Genomic DNA, 18,010 nt, shown 5'->3' with positions numbered 1-18,010 from the left:
AAAGCCAAATATCCATCCCTGGCAGGGACGGACTCCTTAAGTTGCTGCCACAGTTCTAAGGACTCCAAGGTTAAATAACACAACAATATGGAGAGGTGGCTTTTGGCAGAGCCTATAGAAGTGTCACATCCAGGGTTATCTTGCTTGGAAGTGGGGAGTCTGAAACAATCACAGAACATTCGCTTTTACTCAAAAGGAATGTTCTTTTAGCAAAGGTAACTCTTAGTCAGACCTCTCAGTCTTAAATATTAATAATTTTACCACTACAGTGATCACAGTGATAGAACACTGTTTCATATAATATATGAATGTACAGAAGAAGAAGTCATAGATCTGTTATGGTAGAAAACTGTTTCTGTTTTGTATAGTGAATATATTTACTGGTCATGCTACACCCAGATAAACACATCATTCAGTCTTAACATGAAGTCTTGAAGGTTGAGTCGCCTTCTTTTGTATGAGATTGTTACTGAGTTTTCTGTTCCTTCCAATACTATTTCATAAATATAACTAATTTTATTGATTTAATTCATTCAAGAAAGAAATATTTTACTGGGTTAGTTTATCTTCAAATACTCTTGACTGGTAATTTAGTAGTTACCTGCATTTTTTAGTTAGGAATACATAAGTACTGTGAAATATGAATTAATTTTCCCTTTTATTAAGGTCTGCCACAGTTTTCCATCTGTGCAGGTCTTTCAAACTTATGTAAAAAGATTATGGTTTATGGAATTTTATGGATATTTTTCTTTTGCACACACTTATTGTAATACATTTTAGTCTGTGCCTACTATTTTTCTTTCTTTTGTTCCTTTTGTTTCATCTCTTTAAATGTTTTTCTGGACAGACACATTAAGGATCTGGAATACTATAATATGAAAAGCCTTCTTTCTTTATGGGAATGAATAGATCAAGGACTCTTAATAGGTTACAGAATAGCTGCCAAGGTAGGTAGCTTTAGCAGCAGTGTGTTAAATGGACTTGAGTGGAAAGAAATGAGAGGAGGCATTATTTCCCTGCAGATGTCTCATAACTCACAGAGGGCCTGTCTTTTGGGAGCCTCATAATTTATTTATCCATTGCTCTCTTATCTTTAAATTCATCCTTGCTGTATAGAAGTCTCAACAGAAAAAAAATTCAGACTAAAAGACCCCCCCAGCCTCCTGCCTCTTTCATCCATAAGATATGGACTTGGTTCCCCTGGAACATCCTTGTCCCACCTTGGCTGGTGAGTCAGTGCAGAGTGGTATGTGCTGGGAGAGAACGTCCCGAAACTCACTACAGTCCTGAGACAGGTAATAACATCAGAAAGCCAACATCTTCGGCAGTGCTAAATAGATGTGGAGCACAAATAAAAGCAAGCTGTATTGACACGTCATGAGCTTTTCTGCATAAAGGATTTCTGGCTTTGCCTCCAGTGAAGACCCGCTTAGTGGCAGGAGGCTCATTCTCATTTGATTGTTTAGTGGGAGTTAAATCAGGGATTATTAACAGTTTATACCATCCACTCTAAAATTGCATTTTTTCCCCTGGCAGCTGCTAAAATCCCATCTTTACCACAAACAATTGCAGCAACTGGTAGAGCAGTATTTCCAGCCCTGCTTGGTCCCTGGTCTGCTATGCTCCAAGCATGCAGTAGCAGCTGCCTGATGTGTACTGATACTCCAGCAGTGCCGTGTCACGAGGGGCCAGTTAGACTAAGCCACTCTAATAATTTCTGAAACCGTTATTTATATAAAGATGAAAAAAGAATTGTTCATATTTTGCTCTAATCTTTTCTTCCCAAATCCTACATAATACTGGCTTGGATGTGATTAATATTGTCCCACTCCTCCTGATCCTCTTTCTGGCGTGTGCAGCTCTGGCATAGGTATACAGCCCAAGTGCACAAGCAAAGCATTTTATTGCTTTTCTGTGTGTCTAATTTTATGAGACCCAGAAGAGCCAGTGTGTCACTACATCGCTGGGAGAGGCCTCACATCAAATAACTGTTTTGCACAAGGGCACTGTAGGATTTTGAGAGTGATTGCCTGGTTTTTATGGATTTCTGCTCTTTCAAATGCATGAAAAGACACATCCCTCCCAATAACCAACCATATGTTTCCTCAGAGGCTCAGGAGCAGAGAAGGAGTTTTACCAAGGAGAAACAAGTGTTTCTGGAGCCACAATGGGAGGAGAAAGGGAAGATCGAGATGTGGTTGTTTGTAAACAGAAACATCACAGCGTCTGGGAATGGATTTCTGACCTAAATTACATTTTGGTGATTGACAGAAAACAGGAGAAATTGCAAAAGTGGGGGAGGGCAAGGGGAGGAGGAGGCAGCAGGAGAAGACACGTAAGGAGAAAGAAGCAGGGAAGATTTCTGTGCTGGGAAAGCAGAAATGGCAACATGTCTCATCTCTCTCATTTTCTTTGGACTTAACCACGACAACTATTTTGCATGGTCTGTCAAAATAATCTCTAATAATTTTCTTCCAGCATACAATCGTGTTAGAACATTATTATTTCTAGAGTCCTCAACCCATAGGCACAAGCCTGCTTACTTAAGCAAATATTTCTGTATTTCTTGGGTCCCGTTTGTGACTGACTTCACAAAGATCTGTTTTACTTGTGAAAGAAACTTGCCTCATACATTTATAAATGTCCAATGTATTTTATGTCTAATATGTTATCTATGGAAATTAAGATAAGTAAGTGACTCCCACTCCATGGTAAATGTATCATCAACAACCATGCTAAGCAGTCCGCAGCTGATTTGTGGAACTGATTAGAAAGTAATGTTTAGTGCATTTTTCAATGAGAAGTCTAATGGTACATGTGATGGGTGCATGAGACTTGCTGAAAGCTGGCAGGGAAGTGTGTTTGTTCAGAAATCTCGGAAGCCTTAGAAGTATTTGAATTCCTCTGTAGGGAAAGGGGATCTGCTCTATGTAGTACTTGCCAGGGAAAGGCCAGGGAATGGCTGGATGAGAAGAGGTCCAATATGGCTGGTATCTGGAAGACTGCCTAGGTTGACAAGCACCTGCTTCCGTGACCATCTTGCCTCCACGTAACCTCATAAAATTGCAGAGGAAAGTATAAAAGGGTGCTATATAAGAACTTAATCAGGCCAAACAACAACAAATGTAGAAAAAAAATACTCTGTTTAGACCTATGATAAATAATTTAATGTTGACACAAAAAGAGTGGAAAAAGAAGATGTATAAATTAGTAAAGAATAGATGCTGGTATTAATGTATGTTTCTGTATAGAACACTTCATTTTAACAGGAGGGCTGTAGACAACAGGGGATTCAGTACATCTAAAAAAAGCAAGACTCTACAGAAGCTTGTTGCTGTCCTTCCCAACTTGGTGCCAGATTTCATCTCAAAGACTATCAGCATTCTAAACAGTGATCACTTACAGAAGATGCTTTTCAAAGATGATACAAAGAAAAGCTGGGCATGTAAAATCAATCAATAACAAACAGATTCCATCACTTCTGCGTGGTATATGAGAAATGAAGAGCCACAGTGATATTTCCAGTGACAAAGAAGTAGAGAAAAGCTTTGTGACAGGAGAGAGAAGTCCTAAAATGGTTTCCTAATTGCACTAAAACAGCAAGATTAAACTTCAGAAAGATTTATGTTTTAAAGTCTCTTGGCAGCTTGAGATGTTTATCTCCTTTATAGTCCCAACATCACAAAAGACATCAGTCAATATAATGTCCAAAACCTCAGGTACTGTAGAGGGAAACGAGATGACAAATAGGGATGAGGAAACAGCAGATGTTTCCCCTTCAGCAGAGTGAAAAACAACAGCAGAGAGAAGTGGGACTCTCTAAGCCAGAGATGAGAGCAATGGCAGATCTGCAGAGAAGACACGTAGATGAATATGACACATGTCAACAGTGGCAGTGAATACCATTGTAAAGAAAAAGCTGAAATTATTTTAACGTTCAAAAATTTTAGACCAAGCAGTTGGGAAAGATAATATTAAAATTTGCATCCAGGCAGGACAATTAATACTGTCTCCTGTTTGTATTAATGAAAAAGAAATTAACCTTTCTGTCTGCACCAGAAAAGGATCAAATTGGATCATTTCTATACACGTAATACAATGACGATTATCTGAGGAACACCAGATCAATCATCTTACTCCTCATGCATTCCTGTCAAGCTAGTGAGCAATTTATTGTCAGAGGTAATTAATTTCAAAGAGAGCACAAAGGTTTGAATCAGGATTACCAACAGCCATCTAATTTCTTACACAAGGAGTCATCCTTGAAAAGATGAGTGACAATGAAACAACCCTATAAGGACAGTGTTTCTGAATTTCCAAACAGCATTTTATAGACCATGTTATGGAAGTAGAATAGATGAAGAGCTGAAACAGTTCATATTCATTGAAATATGAGAATCACAAAATTAAAATAAACATTGAATTATGTAGCCTGACCTCTTACAAGTGACTTAGTGTCCCCACATAGTATTCAGAGGCAAAGTTTTCCTGCCATCTCTGCCTCTCCCAGCACGTATCAGGAGTTCAGGCAAATGGTCCACTATGAAACTCCAAAATGTAGGGCCATATGATGAAAATAATGCTCATAAACAGCCAGAATCCTTCAGAATTCCAGGTATTCTTCTAGTTCCTGTTCCTCTGTTCTTCAGCTATCAGAGTTTAGAGATCAGTCGAAATTTAAATAGTGAAAAAACATACTCTGGGAACTCTGTTTCTCCACTTTCTCTTAGAATCTATTTTGGTTCACTCACATGTTCTCTTCTTGTCTCATATTTAGAAACTACATTACTTTATTGGAGGTTTTATTTTTGCTATTTAAATCCCAAATACGAAGTATTATCAGTGTGAACTGCCAAATGACTTTATTGACATGTTCATACAGAAAGAAAACTAAAGGATTTTTTTACATCTGACTTTGTTTTGGGAAGTGGAGCTGAAACTGACCTTTAATAAAATCTCAGAGTAAGGGAGAGATTTGGAAAGTGGGAAAGAGGCGTTTGTCTTTTACTTCTGTAAAGGACTTGGGCAAAAGAAAGGCAGTCATTTACTGAATTCACCCAGGACCGACTGAAGAGACTTAAAATAACAAATACAATCAATTATTCACCACATCTATGCATCTGAAAACCTAACATCTATCACTCAGCACAACTTAGCATTCACATACCTGCAGGGTATTGTGCAGGATATTGTACACTGCCCATAGTCAACCCATTCTGCCACGTTTCCCCACTTTGTTGCCCTGGGAAGGTCTCCTGGGGAGTGAGGAGAAGGTAACTCCACTTAGCTGACAGATACTTTAAAAATTCATTTAAAGATTATTTCTAATAGCTATCTGGATTCTCTGCAGTCTGTCCTTCCCTGCTTAGACCTTTTGGATATATGGTACCTTCAGGGAAAAGCTGCCCTAGTCCCATGGGGTAGATGACAAAACTACCAGCCTTTGTCTAACAATGCTGCTGGAGACTCCATCTGCCCTGTCCAGGACCATGGAGGGCTGATGGTTTTCTATCCAGGAATGGAAAAATCCTGCTCCAAGCAGTTTACTGAAGGACTTGTAGAGGTATAACAGGACTTACTAATGAAAAGACAAACAAGCAATATCAATTAGGGAATGAGGTGAAAAAAAACCCAAGGAAACTTGTGTAGAAATCAACTATGATCATTGAAAACTCTTATTATATACATTGACAGTAAGTCCCTGTCTCCTTGGGATTTTTTCCTGTCCGTATAATTTCCTGTAAGATCCGCCAACCATAAATTAGTCATTAAATATTAAATAAATTATTCATTAGAATTAAAAGTCAGAAGAAAATCAAACCTTTGCAAACTACTAAGCTAGATCTGGACTGCATGTCTGGGAATGTGTATTTTGACAGCATTATACGCCAGAAAGGGTGAACCAGTCTGAGACACGCTGAATCAGAGAAGGCAAAGAAAAAACTGCCTAAACACCCTTTGGATGAGTCCATTGCACTTAAAATTCTAAAAATATTAGTTAGAAAAGTGCAGACAAAAATCAACGAGAAATAAGAAAGTTTGGAGTGATTTCACCGTTGCATACAATGCGGTTGCTCTGGGAGCCCGTAGGCTTAAAGTTGAGCTTTGGATGCCTGAAGGCAAAGTTGGTCAGCACTGTCAGAGACAGTTCGTCAGAGGCTGGCAGCATCTCCAAGATTTTTTGAAAATCTGCTCCTTGTGCCCAGAGCTGATAACCTGATCCTCAAACCTGATCCTGGTAAGTGCTCAGCAGCACTTGCCAGCCTCTGTGAGATTTCCTTCATACTTTTCCCCCTAAAAGATGAACAGAGTAGTAGCTTTCTGTTACCAGGAATATAGGGTATGCCAAAGAGAAAGCAGCAGCAAGAGCTGTATTACAGCAGCTGGGCTGTAGGAGCTTCTTGTTGACCTACAAACTAGAGCGGGGCTGATTCTACCTCCTTCTGCTGAGTTGTTCTGTATGGTAACTCTGCGGCGGTGGGTATACATACAGTATATCAAATATGCAGTAAGGATATTGGAAGAAGAGTAACTTCAGGATAAAATTATATATTTAAGAGTTCAACTTGGTTTCCCATGATGTCATGTTTTGCAGTCGATGAGCAGGGCCACTCTTTTTCTGAGTGGGAACAATGTGCAGAGAGCAAGTAGTTCTTTGCAAGGGTCTCTCTCAAGGGGCAGTTCTAGAAAGCTCAGTCTTTACATGCAGCAGCATGACAACAAAACAGTCTAATTTGTCTGAGCATCAAGCTGTAATAGTTGTATTTTACAGTTTACAGCCTGATGGAGTTTCAAATGTATGATTTTTTAATTTCTTTTTTGAACATGGTGTGTTCTTCCTGCAGGTCTGAATGCAGTAACTGTGAGGTTGGAGAGCAGTGTGGTGTGATAATGCATGGCAACGCCGTCACTTTCTGTGAGCCATATGGTCCCAGAGAACTGGTAAGTGAAGGCTGGCTCATCTGCCAGGGCTAGGACTTGGGGCTATGAATTGAGGCTGCCTTGGCTGCAGAGATGTCAGTGTGCTTTGCAAGTCTGATGTTCAGCAGGGAGACTCTTGAGCAAGGTAGCAAGGTGACAGGGCCATAGAAGGTCACCCCAGGAACTTCACCGCATTTTAAAGTACAGATCTTAACCAAAAGTTCTTGCAGTGGTTTGCAAGGGAAAGTCTCTTGATCCATTGTGCGTCCAAGTTATTTAATGTCTCTATAAAAAAATGGAAAGGCAAGAGAATAGAACTGTGTTGTCAAACTGGTATAACTCCCTTTTTATTTCTGACAATGAAATAGAGACAAGTTTAATTTTTCTTGTCTTATTTTGTTAGCTGTGTCCTGTTCTTTTTTTCTTGTTGCTGCTGACAAATGGTAATTTGGTTGTGAAACATTACTTGTGAACAAGGCATCCTACAGATTTAAATGCAGCCTAGGGCAAGAACCTGCCAGTCTCAGGAAAGTGTATGTAACAAATTGAAGCATGATGAAGATGACAGAGTTAATTTCATTGAGAGGTAGTTTGGTTGTAAAATTGCTGTAAGAAACAACACAGTGCAATTTGCATTAACTTGGGATCATCTGGGTGTGGAAAATTAATTGAAAGATATATAACCAATGCCCACATGCTGACTCTGGGCAGCTAGCGGTAACAATATACATAGAATGGGAGTTTGGGAAAGAACTGAAAAATTAAAAGACAAGCTCTAAGTCTGTATAGTTCAAAATTAATTTTCATGTTTTCTACAGTCCTCTGAGAGGAGGAAGACACTTATTAGACCTATTTGAAGAGCATACATGGAAGAGTGTCATGAAGTAGGAGTGGTTTTGGCCAGGCATTTACACTTTATTTCAGATCCCAACAATACTTTTAATGGGGTTAATTTTACATCCTTAACTGATACCAGAATTCCACAAATGCGATGTAGATATTGCTGGTCTGGTGACCGAAAGTCATAAACACATATAAAACTAATTCAGAAATTGTACGGATAAAGGAAATTTCAGTCATTTCCCTCACAGCCAGCACCAGCAGGGGAATCCTGACAGGGATGCTAAATTGCCTCTCTGCTATTTGAATCCTATTTAAATGTACTATGCTTCATTAACAGCCTTGAGAAGAGACGCATTATTTTATATCCCGTAGAAAAATTAAGTCACACCACTGGAACAATTTTCACAATTTTTAAACTCATTTTTAGTTGTAGTATTGGGCATAGGTAACACTCCTAGAAAAATATAATCATATGATAGTTTGGGTTGGAAGGGACCCTTAAAAGTAATCTAGTGCAACCCCCTTGCACTGAGCAGGGACATCTTCAACTCCTTTGGATTGCTCAGAGCCCCCTCCAACCTGACCTTCAAGGTTTCCAGGGCTGGGTATCTACCACCTCTCTTGGCAACCTATTCCAGTGTTTCACCACCCTCATTGTAAAAAAATGTCTTCCTTATATCTAGTCTAAATCTACCTTCTTTTAGTTTAAAACCATTGTCCTATCGCAACAGACCCTGTTTGCCCCCATCTTTCTTATAAATCCCCTTTACTACTGAAAGGCAGCAATGAAGTCTCCACAGAGCTTTCCCTTCTTCAGGTTGAACAACTCCAACTCTGACGGTCTTTCTTCATAGGAGAGGTGTTCCATCCTTCTGATCAATTTTGTGGGCCTTCTCTGGACTCACTCTAACAGACCCATGTTCTTCCTGTGCTGAGGGTTCCAGAGCTGGAAGCAGTGCTCTATCCAGGTGGGGTGTCACCAGAGCAGAGAAGAATAGAGGTGCAGAATCACCTCCCTTGATCTGCTGGCCACACTTCTTTTAATGAAGCCTAGGATATGGCTGGCCTTCTGGGCTGCATGAGTATGCCTCCTGCCAGCTCATGTCCAGCTTTTCATCCATCAGTACCTCCAAGTCCTTTTCCGCAGGGCTGCTCTCAATGTTTTCATCCCTCAGCCTGTATTGATATGGAGGATTGCCCCAGCCCAGGTGCAGGACCTTGCACTTAGCCTTGTTGAACCTCATGAGATTCACATGGGCCCACTTCTCAAGCTTGTCCAGGTCCCTCTGGATGGCATCCTGTCCCTCAGGTATGGCAGCCACACCACTCAGCTTGGTGTTATCTGCAGACTTGCTGAGGATGCACTCCATCCCACTGTCTGTGTCATTGATGGAGCTATTAAACAGTACTGTATCCAGTATGGACACCTGCAAGACACCACTTGTCACTGATATCCATCGGGACACTGAGCCGCTGAGTGCTACCCTCTGGATGAAACCGTGGCACCAGTTCTTCATCTACTGAACAGTTCACCCATTAAATCTGTACCTCTCCAATTTAGAGATAAGGATGTCATGAGAGACTGTGTCAAAGGCCTTGAGAGGTCCAGACAGACAATATTCACAGCTCTTCCCTTGTTCCCTGAAGTAGTCACTCTATCATTGGAGGCCACTACTTTGATCAGGCAGGACTTGTCCTTGGTGAAGCCATGCTGGCTGCCATTAATCACCTCCCTGTCCTCCATGTACCTTAGCACAGCTTCTAGGAGGATCTGTTCGATGATCTTCCCAGGCACAGAAGCAAGGCTGAAAGGCTGGTAGTTCCTAGGGTCCTTTTTAAAATTGAGTGCAATGTTTCCTCTTTTCTCCTGACTGCCATGACTTTTCAAATATTATAGAGAATGCTTTGGCAACTACATCAGCCAATTCCCTCAGGACACTGGGATGCATCTTGTCAGGTACCAGAGACTTACACATGTTCAGATTCCTCAGGTGTTCACAAACCTGATCTTCTCTTACGGTCGGAGGGATTTTGCTACACGAGTCTCTGCCTTGTGGCCCATGCACTTGAGAGGTGTGGGAAGAGAGATTGTTGGTGAAGACTGATGCAAAAAAAGTTGTTGAGTATCTCAGCCTTCTCCTTGTCTGCTGTTACTAGTTAGCTAGTCTTGCTCATCAAGGTGGGGGTTACACTTTCTTTGATCTTCCTTTTCTGGCTGACACAGCTGTAGAAGACCTTACTATTCTTTGCATCCCTTGCCAAGTTCAGCTCTAGCCACACCTTGGCCTTCCTAATCTCTACACAACCAGGCAGTGTCCCTGTACTCTTCCCAGGATATCGCCCTGTTCCCACTGCCTATGCATTTCCTTCTTGCCCTTTAGCTTGACCAGAAGATATTGACTCAGCCATGTCAATCTTTTGCCTTCCTTTCTTGATTTCTTACACCTGGGGATCATAAGCTGTTGTGCTCTACGGAAAATCTTCTTGAATGTCTGCCATCTCTGTTTTGCACCTTTATCCTGGAGGGCAGTTTCCCAGGGCTCCTATTGACTAACTCCTTGAACAGCTGGAATTTTACTTTTCTAAAATTCAGGGTCCTGACTTTAATCTTCACCTGACCCATAACCCTCAGAACTGCAAACTCTATCAGTACATGATCGCTGCAGCCCAGGCTGCCTCTGACATTTAGCAAATGCAGGGTCCCAGCCATAAGGGGTTTAAAATTGGTTGGTTGACAACCGACTGAATATGAGCCAGCAGTGTGCCCAGTTGGCCAAGAAGGCCAATGGCATCTTGGCTTGTATCAGAAATGGCATGCCCAGCAGGTCCAGGGAGGTTATTCTCCCTCTGTACTCAGCACTGGTGAGACCGCTCCTCGAATCCTGTGTTCAGTTCTGGGCCCCTCACCACAAGAAGGATGTTGAGGCTCTGGAGCGAGTCCAGAGAAGAGCAACAAAGCTGGTGAAGGGGCTGGAGAACAGGCCTTATGAGGAACAGCTGAGAGAGCTGGGGTTGTTTAGCCTGGAGGAGGCTGAGGGGAGACCTCATTGCTCTCTACAACTACCTGAAAGGACGTTGCAGAGAGGAGGGTGCTGCCTTTTCTTCCAAGTGACAGGGGACAGGACAAGAGGGAATGGCCTCAAGCTCTGCCAGGGGAGGTTTAGGCTGGACGTTAGGAAAAAATTCTTTACAGAAAGGGTCATTGGGCACTGGAACAGGCTGCCCAGGGAGGTGGTTGATTCACCTTCCCTGGAGGTGTTTAAGGCACGGGTGGATGAGGTGCTGAGGGATATGGTTTAGTGTTTGATAGGAACGGTTTGACTCAATGATCCGGTGGGTCTCTTCCAACCTGGTTATTCTGTGATTCTGTGATTCTGTAAAATGTCATTAATTAGCTGTCTTCTCACTGCTGATATATAATTTACACTATCCTTAGTAACCATGAATTAGCTTCAAAATGCAGGTTTGGACTCTACTTCTCCAATTAACATGTGGTAAAGTAGCACTAACACGGCATCAGGAACTTGGAAAAATTTATTACAATGCTGAAGTGGTGTGATTAAATAATCAGCTGAAAAAAATCATCACACTTATAGCAGCCTAATAATGAAAGTGTTTATAAACATTACGGCACCGTTGCAGAAAAATAAAATCCTTCTGAAGGAACATGCTAATGGCTTAATGTTTTGGATGAGCACAGGACCATGTTAATGCCAGAGGTATCACCTAGTTTTATTTTTTAATATAGATATAGGTTTAAATCCCTATTTTCTGAGGACCAGACTCTTTCTGGTTTGTAGTCATGTTTTGGTGATTTCACCACACATCTCTTCCTGCCACAGATTTTAAAACGTCTTTCTTTTTTTCCAGTCATTATGCTTTTTTATTCTATCACATTTAGTATTTGAACCCTATTCTGTCCCTGACTGAAATGATTTCTGAAATATCTGTTCCTGTTCATGGCTCCTAGTGCCACATTATTGCTTTAAAATACTTAGTCAAGAAGAGTTGAGTTTGCAAAATGCATTATATCAACAGATGTGACAGCTGCTGGTTTGCTTCCTTCACCTCCCTCTCTTCTCCTGACTCCCAGCAGCTGCCTGTTACTGCAGGCAGAGCGTTTTTTAATGCCAACTGTCTATGTCTATTGGTAAGGATTTGTTACAAGAGAAATAAATTAGCCATTAAAGGCTCTCTACTAGCCTTTCTGTAGCGTCTAGACCTAGCAGTCCTTTGCAGAACTTTACAAAGTTTTTAATATGTCTAATGCTTTTTTCCTAAAGCATTACTGAAATGACTTACAGCATAGTTTATTTTAAGTCTGCACAAATGCCTCTTTTGTGAGAACTGATACATTTAATTTCTTGGTGATATGGGCCATTGAACATTGAAAAAGGGGTTTATTTTCAAATTAGACCTTGCACAACATAATTAATTGAATGTAAACTAATATAATAGGTACTCATAACTCAAGTCAGAAAGCACTATACTTTTTGGCATGATAAATGTGATACCTAATACTGAATCGATCCTGACAGAATGGACTTGAATAGAGATGTGACTGTATTTTTAAAAGAGTTACGTAAATGCAGCTTCCCTGTTTTTGTTTAAAGACTAAAATTACCTGTTAGGAATATTCCAAAGAGAGGAAAACTTTATTTTAAGTAAATATTACGTGCAGATAGTGCCAAATTTTCAGGTAGTTTTTAAAGTTGCAGTTTGAGAAGATCACGAAGCCTTGGGAACCTGTCCCACTGACTCTGTCTTAGCTCGCAGAGAATTAATAGCAGCAATAAATTTCCAAAATGCCCTCCTAAAACATATGCAGTCTTGTTATCAGCCAATCTTCAGTGCATTTCAGTGAAGATCCCATTCTTTGATATTTATAGGAAGTTGTTCTCCGTATGTAGAAAAGGAGCAAAACACATGCACACGCATTCTGAATTTACATTTTCAAAGATATGGAAATTCTTTTGACAATCTCCGAAGACAGAAAAGCCAATGCAGGTGACTGAGAGATAACACTTCTTCTGTGTCAATAGAGTCCTACAGAAAACATCTGCATTTAGGAGTAGCTTTTATTCAGTGTCATGCAGTGCTGCACAGGGTAATAAGGGACTTCAGACATGAGAAAGGTCTCTTTCACCAGTTTTCATGTTTATCTGCATAGTAAATAATTAAGGAGTATAGGAATACCTGATAATGGAAGAATCTCTGCTTTCACTGTGTGACTCAGGAAAGTTATGCAGCGATTGTACTGTTCATCATTAAAAATCCTGATAAAATTGCCTTTGTAACACTGTCATAGTTATTTGGGACTTGCTAGAATGTAGCATTGTCCAAGTCATTGAATCTTGTCTTCATTTGGGTGCTGGTTTTATTTAGAAAAGGACAGCTAAGTGTCCATGAGCAAAAATGTTTATCTGTGTTTTGCTGATTACTGCTTGTTTTCATTCTTAACTACTATCCGGTTTCCTCTAAATCTCTCATACAAGCAAAAACTAGATTAGGCAGTGTTTTTAGGCAGTGCTTCTGCTGTGCTTGTTATGTAGCAATATTAAGTACACCTTTCAAAATGAGTTGAAAATAGATAAGTGTCCTTCACAACACTTTACTGCTCTTTTTTCTTGTACTATTTTCAGGAAAACAATCCTTATTTGAACTGCTGAAATATGGGGGCATTGAAAGACAGGGGAAAGAAAGGCTTCAGAAGAGGGTGATGTGCTGAATATAGAGCGAGCTGTTCAGTGTTGTCTGCCTGTTTCTAGATCTTGGTTGGATGTCAACTGTGTGCCTGTGTCAACAGGCTACTACAAAATTTCATTGTTTATATTATGCAGTATCACTAAGGTTTTGTTTGATTTGCTGTTGAGGACTTATATTTTGTTATTCCCTGTTAATATTTCATTTTATTATTTTAGGTTTACCTAATGTTTTGTTTATTAATTATTTTTGATCATTTTTGTTACTTGTTTTGTGCTGGGCATAGTAAGTGAAAACCATTCTGTACCTACAAATTCATATTAGGCTGACCATAGACCACAGTGTTCCATTTTTCAGTTTTGTTAACAGTGGTCAAGCACCAGTGTTTGACATAAATTTGCTCAGTTTGTAGACGTTTTACAGTAAAAGAAAAAAAAGATTCAGCTTTGACATATGATGAGTTACCAATAATTGAAATGACATAACAGAAATGTCCATGATCACTCAGCCTGAATGGGCTGGTGATTAATAGTTCTATGCACTGGAGATCTAAGTATCGAGAGAGTTTCCGTACTTTCAAAGATAAACAAGTGATGAATGTATTGTTCTGCTGATCTAACACAACCTCTCTATTGTCTGCTTTTTTTTCCTGTAGACCACCACTGGCCTTAACACAACTACTGCGTCCATCCTTCAATTTTCCCTTGGTAAGTTTAGCCTGCTCTCTCACCTGGGAAAGTGCAAAAAGTCATTGCTGATTACTGTTTCTGAAAAATGAACCTTTTTGACATTTTAAACCTTTGATATATTGCAAGTTATGGCTGGGTACTGCTATTTTTAACACGTCTGTGCAAATAGAATAGGTAGGGGAGACCAAAACTAAATGCCATCTAGTTCATATTATCAACAGCGTGGTTGTATACTCTATTACTTGTATTGCCTGCCGTAAGTTATTGCGCATTTTTACTGTGTTGTTGTGGCTGTAAATTATGGCAGAAGTTGTGGCTTGGGCTGAGGGCATATTGGGAACACAGTTTGTTGACTTATATTTCAGTGATCAAAGTATGAAGGAAAAATGTTTTTATTATATAAATGATTCAATAAAAATGCTGGCAGGAAATGTGGCCTGCTTCCTCTGTGGCTGCCTGGATATATGTTTCCAAATCATATTCCTATTTTTGAAAAAGTAATTCTCCGAAAGTATCTCACCAGACATGTGATTAAACTCCAGCAATCTCATCTGGAAATAATAGCTCAAAGGTAGCTTGGCAAGCAGCATGGTTTTTTTGATGGATTGGAAATCAAAGTCCTAGAAGGCTCAGAAATACATCATTTAAATTTGGTTTCACCTGAAGTTATTCAGTGGACTATCTGAGGTTGTCGTTACTACCTCTCACCCTGCAATTGACTGCAATGTTAAGAGTTCTAAGGATTGTATCTATCCTTTTATTTCGAGTTACTGTTTTTAAGAAGTAAACAAAAAAAATGTATCCATTCCTAAACTGAATTATTGCATAAATATTAAGCACCTCCAGGAAAAGCTAGTCTGGAGCTACCCTGCAGTTTTATTCAGCCAGTTAAGGGGGAGCAGCTCACTTACTATGCTAGGATGTGTTGCTTGCCACCCATGACTCTGCCCAAGGATAGGTGAATTTTATAAGGCTGAAAGTCTGTTACAATGGACAAATTTTGCTTTACAGGAAAATTTAAAAAAACTCTTCTATGGATTATTCTCACAGTGATCTAGAGCTGCAGTATAAGCTGAATGAGTTGGTAGGTAAGCAGTTGCTGTCACAGCTCAGTGGCTGGTGTCTGATGTAGGTGAACTGGGGAAGGATGCAAGCTCCGTGAAGTTTCAAAATTAGACTTCAGATTTCACAAATAGCCTTCATTCTTATCAGCCAGGGAAGGTAGTATTAAAAAAAAGGATAAAAATAGGCCGAGTAGGAAATATCCTATACAATAGTGTTGCCATGAGTATGTGGTGGGAATACCTTAACCTGTACCAGCAGGAACTAGTGAAAACCCTGGTATGTTGGAGCAGGAGAGGGGTGGATACACATCTGAGGAAATCAAATTTCAGCCTGAAGTTCAAAATGTATCACATTTCCCCGTTTGTCTAAGTTAGGCTTGAAATACAGGACAGACTGGTTTTGTAACTGATAAAAACCATCGTGAGCCAGGGGACTGCTGCTGAGCTCAGCAGTACTTGGCTTTAAAATCATAAATCTATACTAGGCATTTGCCATTTTCCAGCTTATTCCCAAATGTCCGATTTAATCATAGCCCTATTTAGGGATTCATCCAAGGGAATTGCCTCTTTTTAAAAGGATGTTTAACAGCTTCTATCGACCATGGAATCACTTAAGCTGTAATCTTTTGGGGATATCTTTATATTAAATTTGTCACCTAGCTTTAGCCACATTGTAGTGCATATCCTTTGATTTCTCTCACTACTAATTATCAGGTGCTATTTTGTGTTTGCAGGTAGATAATCAGATGAGGACTGGGAAATTAAGCAAAAAAACGCTACTGATTTCACCATAAATCCTAGTTCCTTTTAAACTATGTGGTCAGGTAGAGTAATACCTTAATGAACTACATTCTGTGTAATATCCTTCAGGTACCACCTATTTGGTAGTCTTGCCATTTAAAGGGCAACAGGGTTAAAAAGGCACAGTTAAAATGAAGGCTTACTTAGGATGACAATTTAATTAGTAAGGTCTGTTCAACAGACAGGACAATATTAATGTGCAGTATCCTTTTTGAGTGAGACGAGCTTGCCTGCCATACAGCATTTACTTGGAACCACCCAGAGCTGGTGACATTTGCCTTTTGGTCCAAGGCTGGGGTGATGTTTCTACTCAGTACACAGAAAATTTCTGTTACTTTGGATGTCTTAATCATCCATGGCTACAGTTCTCCAAGACCAAACCTTGATATGTGCAAGACAAAATCTAGAAGTTTCTTTAATGTTCCGTGGGATTGTTAATTGAGATATTTAAAGCTATGCCTTTGGGATGTTTCAGACCAGAACATCTAATTCAATAGCTTGGGATTGCAGGATATTGCAAAAAAGCCTCCAGACTCAGCTGCCACACAGTATTAGTCTGATTAATTAGCTGAAATATTCTCTATTTCTCACTCCAAAGCTCAGAGTTTTCCTCTTAGCTACATCCCTGATCTTCTTCAGGGATGAACATGATCTTTCATTCGCATAGGCCACTATGATGGAAGGCGACTCACGGTACTGAGAGTCTAGCAACCAAGCTAAATACAAGAAAAAAAGAGACCAATGAAATCCCACAAGGAGAAGAGGAAAGGCTTTAAGGGAGTGATGCCAAAGCATGAGATGTGCAAGCGGTTCTGCTCATGCGTTGTTCCTTGGGCATCCTCTTCAAGCATATGCTCCTGTGGCTGTCATGTACGTGGGCTGTGCATGCTCTGTGGGGCATTCAGCACTGGCAGGCTCTTCCCATCCCACCTTCCTCTGCAGTGCCATGCTGGAGCTGAAAGCGCTGTGATCAGTGCCAACACTGAGTTTGTCCCCTAGGGCAGGCATTCCTCAAAGAGGTGTGTGTCCTAATGTGAAAATTGTTAATAGAAAATATTGCATTGCCTTGAAAAACTTTTTTCTGTAGCTTTCACCTTGTCTTAGCATTGCTATAGAATTTTTGGCTTTTAAACAATATTTGAAAATGGGAATAGCTTGATAAGAAAAATTCTCACTCTTCAGCTTTGTTATGAAAACTCTTGAACGCTCCTCTGAGAACAGCATGACTTTGACAGTATCTTGAATCCTACTTTAAAATTGCTTCCCCTTCAAGTTTTATGCTATTATCACAAAGACCTCCTGTCACTGCAAAAGTAAACTAGAAATTCTCCTCCTCCCCATTTTTAAAAAAAAAATCTAACCCACCTACTATTTTATATTAAACCAAAATTTATTTACAGGAAGGATTTCTTTTGAGTAGGAATATGTCTTCAAACATTTGGCACTTCAGCTCCACTTTTTAAAGATAAGTCATTAGCTTTGCAAACAAAGAACTAACCAAAAGTTCAAAAGTTTTTTTAATTTATTTGGAGAAGAAGCTTGGGCTTGGACACTCTCTTTCAAAAAAATAATTACAAAATGCAGTTGCATTAATACGAAAAAACTTTGGCTAAAGTTGGGTCCCCAAATCTAACAGATTTTATTTTGGACCAGTCATTAATCTTTATTTTCAGATACCCCCAAAACTATCCTTCTATGGCAAATACATGGCTTGCAACATTTTCAATTTGTTTCTAATCGTAAAACATATTTTCCCTCATTTATGAGTTATGGTCATTTCATATCTGTATATATGGCTTTGATTTAGTGCAAAATTGACTTTGAAATGGAATGCAAAAGGTATCATGTAGTATGATACTAAAGAAAAAACATAGTTTGCATGACTTTCTAGAATGAAACCTCTCAGCAACTCACTGCTATTAGTTCTGTGTGCTGCTGTCTGATATACAGAAACAGCACATTTTGACAGATCATTTGTTTTCTTATTCA

The 18,010-nt window shown here is 39.8% G+C and overlaps 1 protein-coding gene across 2 annotated transcripts in view; it reads left to right on the top strand.

Moving 5' to 3' along the window:
* The window catches only part of RELN (reelin), a 296,961-nt gene that overhangs the window by 131,861 nt on the left and 147,090 nt on the right, over positions 1-18,010 (top strand). For both annotated transcript variants that reach the window (XM_069881518.1, XM_069881596.1), the window contains exons 7-8: positions 6,846-6,942; positions 14,123-14,174. In XM_069881518.1, coding sequence (XP_069737619.1) covers positions 6,846-6,942; positions 14,123-14,174 — 149 coding nt within the window. The remainder of the gene's footprint in view (positions 1-6,845; positions 6,943-14,122; positions 14,175-18,010) is intronic.

This window comes from Phaenicophaeus curvirostris, chromosome 1 (genome assembly GCF_032191515.1).
Source record: "Phaenicophaeus curvirostris isolate KB17595 chromosome 1, BPBGC_Pcur_1.0, whole genome shotgun sequence".
Classification (NCBI taxonomy): domain Eukaryota; kingdom Metazoa; phylum Chordata; class Aves; order Cuculiformes; family Cuculidae; genus Phaenicophaeus; species Phaenicophaeus curvirostris.
This window is presented reverse-complemented; position numbering and strand designations above follow the sequence as displayed.